Genomic DNA, 15,374 nt, shown 5'->3' with positions numbered 1-15,374 from the left:
GACATGGGTTTCAACTGCCGCATACCTCGTGTCAAGCCACTGTTGACCAAGAAACAGCGCGAAAAGCGTCTCACCTGGGCTAAGGAAAAAAAGAGCTGGACTGCTGCTGAGTGGTCTAAAGTCATGTTTTCTGACGAAAGCAAATTTTGCATTTCCTTTGGAAATCGAGGTCCCAGAGTCTGGAGGAAGACAGGAGAGGCACAGGATCCACGTTGCCTGAAGTCTAGTGTAAAGTTTCCACCATCAGTGATGGTTTGGGGTGCCATGTCATCTGCTGGTGTCGGTCCACTCTGTTTCCTGAGATCAAGGGTCAACGCAGCCGTCTACCAGCAAGTTTTAGAGCACTTCATGCTTCCTGCTGCTGACCTGCTCTATGGAGATGGAGATTTCAGGTTCCAACAGGACTTGGCGCCTGCACACAGCGCAAAATCTACCCGTGCCTGGTTTACGGACCATGGTATTTCTGTTCTAAATTGGCCAGCCAACTCCCCTGACCTTAGCCCCATAGAAAATCTGTGGGGTATTGTGAAAAGGAAGATGCAGAATGCCAGACCCAACAACGCAGAAGAGTTGAAGGCCACTATCAGAGCAACCTGGGCTCTCATAACACCTGAGCAGTGCCAGAAACTCATCGACTCCATGCCACGCCGCATTAATGCAGTAATTGAGGCAAAAGGAGCTCCAACCAAGTATTGAGTATTGTACATGCTCATATTTTTCATTTTCATACTTTTCAGTTGGCCAACATTTCTAAAAAATCCCTTTTTTGTATTAGCCTTAAGTAATATTCTAATTTTGTGACACACGGAATTTTGGATTTTCATTTGTTGCCACTTCAAATCATCAAAATTAAATGAAATAAACATTTGAATGCATCAGTCTGTGTGCAATGAATAAATATAATGTACAAGTTACACCTTTTGAATGCAATTACTGAAATAAATCAAGTTTTTCAAAATATTCTAATTTACTGACTTTTACCTGTATATACACACAGTGGGGAAAAAAAGTATTTAGTCAGCCACCAATTGTGCAAATTCTCCCACTTAAAAAGATGAGAGAGGCCTGTAATTTTCATCATAGGTACACGTCAACTATGACAGACAAAATGAGAAAAGATAATCCAGAAAATCACATTGTAGGATTTTTAATGAATTTATTTGCAAATTATGGTGGAAAATAAGTATTTGGTCAATAACAAAAGTTTCTCAATACTTTGTTATATACCCTTTGTTGGCAATGACACAGGTCAAACGTTTTCTGTAAGTCTTCACAAGGTTTCCACACACTGTTGCTGGTATTTTGGCCCATTCCTCCATGCAGATCTCCTCTAGAGCAGTGATGTTTTGGGGCTGTCGCTGGGCAACACAGACTTTCAACTCCCTCCAAAGATTTTCTATGGGGTTGAGATCTGGAGACTGGCTAGGCCACTCCAGGACCTTGAAATGCTTCTTACGAAGCCACTCCTTCGTTGCCCGGGCGGTGTGTTTGGGATCATTGTCATGCTGAAAGACCCAGCCACGTTTCATCTTCAATGCCCTTGCTGATGGAAGGAGGTTTTCACTCAAAATCTCACGATACATGGACCCATTCATTCTTTCCTTTACACGGATCAGTCGTCCTGGTCCCTTTGCAGAAAAACAGCCCCAAAGCATGATGTTTCCACCCCCATGCTTCACAGTAGGTATGGTGTTCTTTCGATGCATTCTTTGTCCTCCAAACACGACGAGTTGAGTTTTTACCAAAAAGTTCTATTTTGGTTTCATCTGACCATATAACATTCTCCCAATCCTCTTCTGGATCATCCAAATGCACTCTAGCAAACTTCAGACGGGCCTGGACATGTACTGGCTTAAGCAGGGGGACACGTCTAGCACTGCAGGATTTGAGTCCCTGGCGGCGTAGTGTGTTACTGATGGTAGGCTTTGTTACTTTGGTCCCAGCTCTCTGCAGGTCATTCACTAGGTCCCCCCGTGTGGTTCTGGGATTTTTGCTCACCGTTCTTGTGATCATTTTGACCCCACGGGGTGAGATCTTGCGTGGAGCCCCAGATCGAGGGAGATTATCAGTGGTCTTGTATGTCTTCCATTTCCTAATAATTGCTCCCACAGTTGATTTCTTCAAACCAAGCTGCTTACCTATTGCAGATTCAGTCTTCCCAGCCTGGTGCAGGTCTACAATTTTGTTTCTGGTGTCCTTTGACAGCTCTTTGGTCTTGGCCATAGTGGAGTTTGGAGTGTGACTGTTTGAGGTTGTGGACAGGTGTCTTTTATACTGATAACAAGTTCAAACAGGTGCCATTAATACAGGTAATGAGTGGAGGACAGAGGAGCCTCTTAAAGAAGAAGTTACAGGTCTGTGAGAGCCAGAAATCTTGCTTGTTTGTAGGTGACCAAATACTTATTTTCCACCATACTTTGCAAATAAATTCATAAAAAATCCTGCAATGTGATTTTCTGGGTTTTTTTCCTCAATTTGTCTGTCATAGTTGACGTGTACCTATGATGAAAATTACAGGCGCCTCTCATCTTTTTAAGTGGGAGAACTTGCACAATTGGTGGCTGACTAAATACTTTTTCCCCCACTGTGTATATATATATATGTGTGTGTGTGTGTGTGTGTGTGTGTATATATGTGTGTGTATATGTGTGTATGATATATATATACACACACACACACACACACACAGCTCTGGTGGTCCCATAGGTGAGAGGAACACCTGTGTCTTCATCATGTCCTGACAGGCACAGAGAAAAGGAGCCAGCGGGGATGCTTCAAGTCTCCCCTGCAGATGGGGGTCATTACCTTTAACTCTGACATGTTGTCAATGCTGGTCTGGTGGAGACCCCTCCGCCCTCCCACTCTACACGGCCCTCTGTATTGTAAACCATGCTGAGCATGACTGACCTAACGTATTGTAAGCATGACTGACCTAACTCTCAGTCCTCCTCTCTGGCTCCCTACATCTCTTCTACGTACTGGCCTGTTAGTTGGGCTGTGTCACTGAGTCTCTGTCCAAGACTGCCTCTGGCTACCAGACACCCAGGGGGCTCTCAACAAACACTGCTGTCTGTAGCCTAACAGACTGACAGCCAGTCACACTACATTGACCATCTCTCATATTCATCTCTGCCTCTTTCTGAGCTCCTAGATAGGAGAGTTACAAGCTAGGCTCACCTGGCAGTTGAGGTTTTTCTGTTAGGTAAAATGACAGTCTGGTGTGACTGTGGCCTGTGATGTTAATGAGACACTCCAGAATATGGGGGTGTTGATAGGTGAATAGATATCACATATCACTTTAGGTCATGCCTCACGAAAGAGTCGTCATTAAAATATGTATTTGGTCTCTACTACTTTTTGATAGTGTTCACACACCGAACTCTGACTGTCTTTCTCGCAGGAGCTGTCTGTCCTCGAGGGACCCTTACTGCGTGTGGCAGAGGACGGGGAGCTGTGCCACGGTGGTGCCCGGATTCAGGTGAGTCACAGATGTCGCATACGGACCACCCCACCACGCAGCCAATCATAAGAGAGCAGGTTTAGAGGCCAAGTACCAAACCATCCCTAGCCCCTACTCTTTGGTCCTTGTTTTGTTGAGTACTATGTGTCAAATATTACTGTTGAGTCTTCGATCAGAAAAATAAAATTTTACTGACAATTTATCAACATCAAATTGCCATAGACATGACCTTGCATGAAACATACACTAAATGAATGAAGTAGCAGTAGCTTCATAGTACTCTGCAAACCACTTCCTTGTATGCTTTCAATAATCGATACCTAATCTGGAGTTTGACTTGCCCAGATTGTCAACGTGAAGAATACGGCCTCTAAATTACAGTAAAAACATTGGTCTGTCGGCTCCATTTCACATATAGGATGAGCATCCATCTTGTTTATTTCTAAGTGGCGGACATACATCACATCTGCAATCACTCGGAAATTAAACCCCAGATACCCGCTTGGAGGGGTCGTGGGTCACTCTGGGGTAGAACTGAGAGGCATCGATCAAAATGACCTCGGTGTAATTGACTGATCCATTCTGATGAACTGGAAGGAAGCCATTTGACACTTAGAGCTATCGACTGGCTCAGCATCAGCGCCAAGCAGGGTGTGTGTGTGCAAGCAAAAGGCCAATCAATTCCACTGTCTGAGACTCCTCCCCCCCTGACCCACTGTCTTTCTCTTTCTGCACTGTCGCATGGAATCGAAAGTAATGTTCAGCTGGGTGGATTTCAATCATGTCGTGTGTACCTCACTGTCTGCCGAACGGAGGGAGTGAGGGAGGGAAAGAGAGAGGTAGAAGAGGAGAAGCGGTAGAAGGTACTATTTCACCTCCAATGTTGCCTCCTGACACTCAGGGACTGGGCTGTCGCTGTTCCACTGATTTTCAGTGTGGCCTTAAATCACCTGCTGTAGGTATTTCCTTCTGCAAACATGGGCTGTAAACTTAGTGTGGATAGGTGGACAGACATCACAGTAAAGGCAGCTGCCACTGTCCTGATAGTCATATGGACTGCTTCAAATGGATTATTCTGCGGGGGTTGACTTATTGCATATCCTGTGGTTGGCCACCCATGGGTTATATTTGCCATAGCTTCACAGCCAGAGGTTAATGGAATATTCAAAAAGTGCGTATGTGCGTGTGCGTGTGGCGGTGCGTACGTGCTGGGCAAGTAATCAGAATTGGACTGAGGCTTGATTTATCACGTTTTTAACCAGTGGGACAGTGCAATGCAGCAAGCCAATGGAGTGGAACCGAAGAGATTGGCAAATATTATACATGCAGTCAGTAGAGCTATTACACTGTGCCTGCTCTGTCCACGTCAGAGAGAGAGAGAGGTGATATGGTGTGAAATAGGCAGAACCCGAGCATGGCCATGCCTCCAGAACAGATGCAACAGCTCATAAAGGCTGTGATGGGGCTGGACCGGAGAGCAACAGGGGACACATCCACCTCTACTCTCTCCTCCCTTACTCTCTCGCTCCAGAGGTGGCATAAATTCTGCCGGCTGCTTTGGGGGGGTTGAGCCAGAGGTGAAGCGTTTCCATGGTTTCCTGTCTCTCTCCCATCACTGTCAGCGCTTGGGGACATGGCGTGCCAAAGAGGCCAGTCTAAGACTCTCTCCTTGGCTCTTTCTCTCTCACACTCTAAGAAGAAATACATACGTTTATATAACAGACAGAAAGGAAATGGAGGCATATGGTAATACTGGTTACTAGTTGTAGTCCACAAACACAGACACACATTCGCACAAAATCCCCCAGGCCGACCTATTCACTCACAAACAAACCCACTCTGCTGTGGTAATACAAATAATGCTATTGGCTGTCAGTGGGCCCACTGATGAGCATAGAAAGATAAGTGAAGATATTATTTCATTGAGTTTATTATTTCTCCCCTCTGAATTCCCTGTTTTATTTTTTCACTCTTGATTTGCTCACTGGGTCTGTATTCACTCATCTAGGCCTGCTTTTCATTTAGATGTAATTTGTTTTTGGCCGCGCCTGGAAAGTCTGTGTGTAGATGTGTGTGTTTGATTGCCAGTGCGTGACTGCTATACGTGTGTGTGTGCGTGCGTGCGTGTGCATGTGTGTTTGCATATGTGTGTGTGAATGTTCATGAGTATTTATATCTGTTATTTTCTTTGATTGCCTGCACAGTCGATACTGCATCGTAGAAGATTCAGTGTCATTGATGTTATGTTCTGCTTGACTAAGGGGCCACTCGCTCCACTGTGCATCAACGCAATCACATTACTCACCAGGAGGAATGTATGATTTCTGAATGTGTACAAGCCTTTGATTCATAGAAGAAAGATGACGTGTCCAATGCACTGGAGCACAACCAAACCTAAATAAATATGTTTAATACTAGAGGTACTAAATGTCTTACAAGAATGCAGTGTTTCTTTTGCTGTATAAGAGAAAAAGTGGAGAACCAGAGAATGGAGTATCAGCATGGATGCAACTGGTGGTGAAACATTATGCTAGCTAGGTGATAGCACCTCGAAACATCCATTTGAATTTGGACTCCAGTGCATTAACAAAACAGTCAGCCTGACCTTGCAGAGACAAAACCAATTAAATGGTTTTCTTTTGCAGCACCATTTATTTAAGTCTTTGTCATCAACAGAACCATTTTGGAAAGCTTGACAATGTACCCAATTAATGAAAGCGGAGGTTGTGTTTAAATGGTGAAAGAGGAATGACGCATACACGCTGACAGGCCGTTTTGTCCTCTTCTGTTTTGTTTTTCCTCAGGGGCGGATTTGAGCAGGATGTGGAGAATGGCTACCCTCACTACCCAGATAGCTGCCACGGTAAGGTGGAACAATCATCTGTCCTTAATGGCTCTCCACTAGATGCACAGAGCCATCATAAAAGCTATTTCATAACAAGCAAAGCTTAACAAGTGCTTTTAATTGTCCCAAATGATACAGAAAAAGTGATTGCCATACTTGGGGAATGATAGTACATTGAAATTAATTCATTTCATAAACTGTGTCAGCAACTCAATACAAGTTGAAGTAGCCTGTAATTTCCTAGCTGAAGAGAGTACCCCAATGGGAATTTTTCTCCCAATTTTCCCTTGCACATGTTAAACAAGCAGTCAATTATACATTTAACTAAGCACAGTTTAAGTATTTAACCACTACTCAGACTTACACGATGTACTGTTCTGTCAATATGTCTGTTGCTTTCCCTTTTCTTCTCTAGACGTCCTGGCGACCACACGCAAGCAAAACACTCTTTCTGATTCAGCATATGGTCAGTTGACATTTCTTTATCCTCTATTTTTAAAGCTTGTCCGAACTGTCTGAGGTTGTTAGCGAACAGGCTAATGCTAGCAAAGCCCGGTAAGCATCTCTGTTCCCCTTTTTTTAGCAGTTCGGGAGTGTTTGTTGCAGAGAACAGTAACACCACCTCTCTCACACAAACAGCTAGCTTTAACATTGGAGCTATTGTCCAAAGCTAGTCGCTGCAGCAGCACCAGCATGGATATTTGACAGGCTAGCAGCTCCAGTGGCCAAGCTGCCTACTTCCCTTAATCAAGGAGGATCATCATCCCTGTAACATTCCATTACTCCCCACAGCCTGCCGATAGAGCACGGTGGCTACAGAGCTCAGTGGCTGGCAGCAGGCGCTAAAGCGTAGTGCTAGCGCTAGCTCTCAGCTGAGATGTAGCCTAACGTAGCATTACTAGACAATTACTGTATAATTATTTCCGAATTATGGTAATGTCACTCATGAAGTATGGTAATGATAATCATGAATTATGGTAATGAATCCATGAATTATGGTAAAGTCATCCATGGGCCGTGTCGTAACGATTGTTTTTTGTCAGAGAGCAGAATTACAATATATATATATATATTGTAATGACCCAGCTGGGTCATAAAGGAAAAGAAAGATGGGCACCAGGTGTACAGGCAGAACACAGGTTTATTCCTAAATGGGCTATTGTTCAGGCCACAGCCCACGCCACTAAATCCCGAACGTACACAAATATAACATGTAAAGTTAAGGGTCCCGAACAGAAGAGAGAGAGATGAGACAGTAACTCCTATTTATGCATTTCAAAACCCAGCGGGATTACCCGTCATACCCCCCCCCCCAACCTTTCCATCTGTCATGGCATATTTAACCCCTGCTAGCACCCATGAGAACAATAACACACCCACGAACACAGAAAACAATACCGGGTCGTTACATAGCCCCCCCCCCCCCCCCCCCCCATTTCTAAACCCTAGCCCCCTAGTGTTACAAAACAAAATCCTTAAAACGACCCGGAGGTCGCATCAGTCTCTTGTGCCTCCCCGTGACTCTCACCAGCGGACCCCCAGAACACTCATCTGCCCCAATGTCATTTCCAGCGCCCTCCAAAGAGGCAGCCCCCGCCCCAGGCTCAGGTTGCGCTAGGGTCTCCTCGCTAGACTGTTCCCGTGGGCTCACATCAGAGTCCTCACTTCCATTCCCTACCGTTTTCCTCCCTCTGTAGGGCGCCAATCGGTCCCGGTGGACCACCACCTTCCTGCTCCGTGGGGGAACCTCCACCCGGTACGGGGTTGTGAAGCCACACGCGTTCTCCCGCTCCAAAGTGCCTCCCCCTAGCGCGTGAGTCATAGTGGCGCTTTTGGCGCATCCCTGCGTTCTCGAGTTGCTCTCTTGCGAAGGTGTGAGCCGCTTCTAACCGGTTCTGCAGACGACGAACATAGTTCGGGCCAGGCAAAACCCCGTCGTCGTTATCAGGAGGGTGGCCAAACGTCAGTTCGGCTGTGGTGCGCAACTCACGACCTAACATTAGTAGCGCTGGGGAGCACGCAGTCGATTCTTGAACAGCCGACCTACATGCCATAAGAATAAACGGTAAGTGGGTGTCCCAATCTCTCTGGTGTTTTGAGGTAACGATGGCCAGCTGTTGTGCTAATGTTCTGTTAAATCTTTCCACCAGCCCATCACTCTGGGGTGAAGCGGAGTAGTTCACGTCTTCTCCGCGCCTAACCGTCTACACAACTCTGAGAATACCCGTGACTCAAAGTTTCTCCCCTGGTCGCTGTGTATAGACTGTGGTACCCCAAACTGACTGATTATTCCCCCTACCAACGCATCAGCTACTGTTTCTGCCTCCTGGTCTGGGAGAGCGTAAGCCTCTGGCCACTTGGTGAAGTAGTCCATAGCAGTTAGAATCCACCTGTTACCGCTGTCTGTGGTTGGAAACGGCCCCACTATGTCTACCCCCAGTCTCGCCATGGGCTCCCCTACTGGGAATTGTTGTAGGAGGGTGTGTGACTGACCTGGAGGTCCTTTCTTAGCAGCACACTCGTCGCACTGCCTACAAAAGTCCTCCACATCCCTCCTGTGCCTGGCCCAATAGAAGCCTTTACGTACGCGCTTTAACGTTTTGGAGACCCCAAAATGCCCTGCGCCTACTCCCCCGTGAAGCTGCTGTAACACGCTCCCTTGCAGCCTTTTGGGCACCACTACCTGCCACGTAATTTCACCAGTAGCTGGCTTTTTCCACCCCCTATGGAGCACTCCCTCAGCCACTCTAAGGACTGTGAATTTAGCCCACAGTCCTTTGGTGACTGGTGATAGAGGGGCTACTTCCCCCCACGGCGGTCGTCTTCTCTCTTCCACCCACCCCAGCACAGGACGCAGCTCTGCGTCCTCCTCCTGGCGACGCCTCCAGAGAAGCCACTGCAGGGCGGAGTGATCCGTCCGGACCACAATCGGCAGGCCCCCCAGGTAGTACTTGAAATGGCGTACTGCTGCCACGACAGCCAAAAGCTCTCTCCTTGTCACGCAGTAGCGTTTTTCAGCCTTATCAAAAGTTCTGCTGTAATAAGCTACTACGTGCTCCCCGTCAGAACCACGCTGAGACAGCACAGCCCCCAAGCCCTCATTGCTTGTGTTGGTGTCCAGGATAAACGGACGTTCGGGTCTGGTGAGGCCAGGACAGGGGCCTCCACCAGGGCACGTTTAAGGGCCTCAAACGCCCGCTGGTGCTCTTCGGTCCACTGAAAAACAGTGTCCTCCTTGAGAAGGTGGTTCAAAGGGGCTGCTACCCCCGCAAACCCCTTCACAAACCTACGATAGTAGGATGCCAGACCCAGGAAGCTCTTAACCTCTTTTTCTCTCCCTGGAACTGGCCACCCCCTCACAGCCTCCACTTTGTCTGGCATCGTGCTGATGCCCTGATGACCCAGGAACGCCACCTCCCTTTGCATGAAATGGCACTTTTCCGGGTGTAACTTTAGCCCCGCCCCCGAAATCCTCTCCAACACTCGCCTAAGTACCCCCAGTGCCCCCTCAAACGATGTGCCGTGCACCAATATGTCGTCTAGGTACACGACACACTCGTCTCTCGGAATCCCCGCCAGCACTCTGTCCATGAGCCTCTCAAAGGTGGCAGGAGCATTACAAAGCCCGAAGCACAGCACCTTGAACTGCCAATGGCCCCTATCCGTGGAGAAGGCAGTTTTTTCACGTGCCCCAGGCGAGAGGGGCACCTGCCAGTAGCCACTGCGCAGATCAAGGGAAGAGAACCACGAGGACCCTCTGACGTGGTCTAGCGACTCATCGATCCTCGGTAGGGGGTAAGAGTCTTTAGTGGTGACAGAATTTAGGCCCCTGTAGTCAGCACAAAACCTAAGTTTACCCCCTTTCTTAGGCACCATGACGACCGGCACGGACCATGGGCTATCTGATGGCTCAATGAAATCAGCCCGCAACATGTCAGCAATAGCTGTGTCTGCTGCTTCCCTCTTGGCAAGGGGAATACGACGGGCCGAATTTTAATGGTCGGGTGTCCCCAGTGTCGATGTCGTGCTGAACCAGGTGCGTTTGCCCTACCTCATCTTCCCCCCAAGCGAAGCTATCTTTAAAGTCAAACAGCAGCTGCTTTAACTGTCTCTGTTGTCTCTCATCCAGACCTTGACAGTTTTTCAGCCACACAGCCTCAACGGCGTCGATAACTTCCTCCTTCCCCCCCGTCGGGCTGATGGGGTGAAGGAGCCAGTGTGTTTTGGGCTACTGGGCTGCCTGTGCTTGCACCATTATGGGCAGTGAAGGTTGTTGCCGCCGGAGACAGCTGCTGGGATGGCACAACGATCAAGGGAGCAGCCGGGACGGCCAGTGGAGTTTCGGCAAGCTTGGAGGAAGACTGAGGGACAGCCCTGCCCCCTGCTGGCCCTCCCAAAGGCGACATTCCCACTGTGGGCCCCCCCGACAGCCTCAAAGTGCCCTAAGCTAGGTCCAACTGAGCCCCACAGTTTTTCAAAAAGTCCATTCCCAGTATACAGGGGTCCTGTACCACTGCTACCCACACCGGACACCCCACAGTTCTCCCCCCCCCCACAGTCACAGACAGCTGACACTTCCCTAACATGGGGGCTAGCTCCCCCATGACAGTCCGTAGCTAGACAAGGGTCGGCTCCACCCGCACCCCAACAGGTAGTATGTCTAGTCTCACCAGGGTTACTGTAGAGCCCGTGTCGACCAGGGCCAAACATTCCACCCCCCCTACCTTGACGATGACATTGCAGAAGTCCCCAATGGTGGTACGTCCCACCACAACTACCGGACTAGGAAACACGGCGGCAGCTACACCCTGGGGAAGCAGGTCCCCACCCTCTTGCCTGCGCTGCTGGGTACCTCTTCTGCTTACTGTGGGTTCGGTGGTGGGGGGGTGGGCTGCGCTGCCCCCTGCGCGAGAACCCGCTGTTGTTTCCCTGGTGACGGGAGAATCTGCCACACTCCCGCTGAATGTGGCCAGGCTGGCCACAACCCCAGCAGACAATGGGAGTTGAGCTGACACTGTGATGTTGCCTGGAGCCCCTCTCAATGACAAGCAAAGCGGACTTGACTGACCCGCCCAACTCGTCGACCCACTCTGGTTTGGTGACCCCCGGCTGCCGCTGCTCTCACCTCTGGTTGATTGGCAACCTCCACTCCCTCACCCCAGATCAGCTCCCTCTTCCTGGCTATCTCCACTGCAGCCCGCAGAGATGCTGGGTCCGACATCTGAACATGCTTACCCAGTTCGGTGGAAGAGAGCGCTCTAATAAAACTGTCCCGTGCCAGCTCGTCTTGCACCCCAGTCGGCATAGTTGCATAAGCCCGCCTGGTCAGGCTCAGAATACCACTTGCCAACGCCTTTAATGATTCCCCCTGAAGTCTCTTTTTGTTACTCAGTTCAATCCGCAGCATGTTGGGCTGCGCATCGCTGCCGAAACGGCCCCCCAATGCCTCCACTAGCGCACCGTAGTTGCCCCTCTTGTCCGGGGCTAGCGTTAGCAGGCATTCCAACGCCTCCTCTGCCAGGCTCAGGGCAAGCTGTAACGCTTTCATCTCATCAGACCACCTCCCGGCTCTAGCCAACAACTCGAATTGAGTGAAAAAAACTTCCCATTTACCTTGTCCATTGAACTCTGGAAGTTTAGCCGCTACCGTGGCCAATGGCAATAGGGCGCTGCCATCTCTGTTTACATAAGCAGGCCCAGCCATTTCCGCACGCGGTGACGTCGACATCCCCGTCGCCGTGACGTCTGTTCTGGTCGAGCGGTGTGAAGGAAAACCCGCCAGTTCTGCCATCTTGCTGACTGACAATTTAACTTCCGCCATGTGGCTCTCCAGCTCTTCTACAGCAGTCGTCGCCTGACCCTCCCGACCGGGTACCCCCGAGCCCACAACGGACACTTTGTCCGACTCTTCCTTAATCTTCCGCCTCGCCCCGAGCATCATGACCGTAGATGCGAGTTACGCTAAAGCCAACCACGGCCTATACTGAAACGGCTAACTCGCCTAATCTCGATCTATCCCGTAGTTCGAAAGCACTTCTGACACCAATGTAATGACCCAGCTGGGTCATAAAGGAAAAGAAAGATGGGCACCAGGTGTACAGGCAGAACACAGGTTTATTCCTAAATGGGCTATTGTTCAGGCCACACCCCACGCCGCTAAATCCCGAACGTACACAAATATAAAATGTCAAGTTAAGGGTCCCGAACAGAAGAGAGAGAGATGAGACAGTAACCCCTATTTATGCATTTCAAAACCCTGCGGGATTACCCATTATACCCCCCCAACCTTTCCATCTGTCCTGGCATATTTAACCCCTGCTAGCACCCATGAGAACAATAACACACCCACGAACACAGAACACAATACCAGGTCGTTACTATATATATATATATATATATATATATATATATATATATATATATATATATATATATATATATCCCTTTGTCACCTTACAAAATTATCCATGGGTACTGATGGTGGCTGCTTATCCTTGGAAGTGATTGAGACCATCTTAGTGAGAGTTGCTGGCCATTATATCTCAACAATACCATCCATCCAGTGTCCAGCCCTTCCATCTATTTCAGAACAAAAGCAATACTGTCTGCACGGCGGCATAGCCTCAGACTAGATGAGCAACCCCACTGGCTAATTCCACCAGGCGGTTACTCCATCCATGCCTCTGTACTCTGTTTGAAGTACTTCACTCCAGACTCAAACTTGCAGAATGACAAAAGCCTTTGAGTCCAAACTGAAGATCAAGGTTTCCCCACAATAAAACACCCCATAATGTTGAATAATGCTATTCTCGCTGGTGTGCATTGGTTCCTAAGTCCTCTTTCTTACTAATCCCCGGCAGTGAACAATCCCATCCCATAGAGAGAGCAGTGAAAGACAAACACCCAGCAGTGTGGACAATCAAACCATTCACATTTGCGAATTGTGCTTTTCTCCTTTTTTTTCTCACTGTAAAGGAGAGAACAGTGCACAGGCACACACACAATGTTGATAAACTGAACAAATAATGCAGCCTTGGAGCTGTTGTCTGTCATGCCAAGGCTGAACTCCCCCGGTGTGCCGTTTTAATTTGCCTGGCGCAGATGGTGCTCTGACAGGGCACCTTATTCGGAGTGAAAACTATCAACTGGCATCGAGAGCGGGCCTTTCGCTTTCAATCTGGGCTGGCACCCTCCAGTATGCTAACATTATGGCCGGCATATTAGCGAAATGTCCACGTCAATAGCAGCGTGCTGTACACAAGGCCTCAAGGACATCCACTGTCAGAGAATTAGGAAGACACTTATGATGGTTGTTGTGAAGATGACAATGCTTTCATCTGCCAGGTCTCTCACAGTACAGATCCACAGACTCAGACCCCACATACCTCCACAGTACCAGTACAGATCCTAATTGAATATGTTGCCATTGTCACATTTTCCATAGACCATTCCCTGTGTAGGTTAGACGGTAACTACCTGTAAAACAGTTTAGTGACGCAGAGAACCGAAAGTTGCTGTAAATCATTACCTCAGCTACTGGTATCTATTTCAACTCATCTGTCAAACCACTTAGTAAAGAAGATCAGACTTGGAAGGTAACTGTATAACAGAGTTTGTATGTGCTGGAAGAGTCATTCATGCACCAGCTGGTCGCGTCCACAACAACAGGGTTTTGCTGTGTAGAACGTGCTGCAGTGCCGGGGGTAAGAGATTCCTTACTGGTTTGGTAACAAAGGCAGCAGGTTTGGAAATCTAAGGCCGATACTGCAGCCAAATCATGACCATATTGGGCCTGAGCGTATTCCTCCAATGACTCGTAATTGCTGAAACTCCTGAATGTTTTATCTATTAAGGTCATTAAACAGTGGGAAAAACTTGCAGCTATGGAGGAGTGCTTTACTTGTTGTAACGTATAGGCTACCTACTTTATTTATTGCAGTCATGGGTTAAGTTGAATTCTCTTCAATGCACTCTTTATGTTAATGTCCTCACTGTCATCAAGACTTTATGCACAACAGCTTAACAGTAATTATTTTTTTCATGCTGGATTTAGGTATTTTTTTCTCCAAGGTACTAAGAATCCTTCCCTTGTCATAAAACAACATATTTAGGTATTTTTGTGTGCTGCATTTTCCATTTCACTAACGGGTTACTTTGTTACCCCTCCCCCACCTGCACAACAACAGGGAAGACCACACCCACAACAACCGCCAGCACAACCAATCAGGTGGCCCCATTCCCAAAGGTGGCAGGTGACTCTGAAAGAGGTACAGGTCCTGATGGCGGTCCTCCAGTCCCAGTTGGGGACCAGGGGTCACCTGACTCGGAACCAATCAGTGTGGAGATGGAGGGTAAGGGGGTGGGGTGTCTGTGTCTGCTGAACTTTGACCTGCACTGGATTGCATTTATGGGCCCTGCAGCTTAACTGTACACTGCTAATCAGGCTGAGGACTAACACTCTAATCTCTGTGTATGACACTGAACATTTAACCATATATCCACTCACTTAATGAAGCAACCATGAGTTAGAGAGGCTTAATCACTTAAATAGATACTGCATTGGATCCAATTAACTCTTCAATTAACTCTTCAAATCAATGTCCAAACAAAATGACTCCTGCATGTCTCCTTTCATCTCTTATTTAGTCCATCTACTAGGGTAACTTCCTCTCCGCTCTCCAGTGGGACCCACTTTAACAATCACACACGACCAAGCACGTCTTCTCTTCTCACGCTGTCTAGAGCGCTGCTTCCTAAATGTCATTCCCAGATTACTCCCAATAGGAAACCAACCGGAGCTCTTAATATTCAGCAGGATGGGAAGACTGTTCATTGATGCTATTTCCTTTAGCCCAGGCTCTCCTTACTGCGCTCCTCTGGCGCCTTGTCAGGAGTCCATAAATCCTTGGTAGTGATGGGTTCCATTCAGGCCGACAGAGTCTCCGGCTGCAATGATGAGCCACTCAGGCTCAAATGAGAAAAGCCTGTAACAAATAAATAACCAGCAGCCAGCGCATGGACAAGGGGAAACCGTAATAGAAACTTGGGCGACACAATCTATTTCAGCCT

General features: G+C 48.1%; 1 protein-coding gene across 1 annotated transcript in view; it reads left to right on the top strand.

Moving 5' to 3' along the window:
- Positions 1-15,374, top strand: part of LOC311109735 (semaphorin-6D-like) — a 142,934-nt gene that overhangs the window by 105,798 nt on the left and 21,762 nt on the right. The window contains exons 17-20 of the mRNA XM_084152707.1: positions 3,401-3,478; positions 6,265-6,323; positions 6,721-6,771; positions 14,492-14,656. Coding sequence (XP_084008833.1) covers positions 3,401-3,478; positions 6,265-6,323; positions 6,721-6,771; positions 14,492-14,656 — 353 coding nt within the window. The remainder of the gene's footprint in view (positions 1-3,400; positions 3,479-6,264; positions 6,324-6,720; positions 6,772-14,491; positions 14,657-15,374) is intronic.

This window comes from Coregonus lavaretus, assembly GCF_964263955.1.
Source record: "Coregonus lavaretus genome assembly, chromosome: 3".
Taxonomy (NCBI): domain Eukaryota; kingdom Metazoa; phylum Chordata; class Actinopteri; order Salmoniformes; family Salmonidae; genus Coregonus; species Coregonus lavaretus.
The sequence above is the reverse complement of the archived record's forward strand: the minus strand, read 5'-3'. Positions and strand labels throughout refer to the sequence as shown.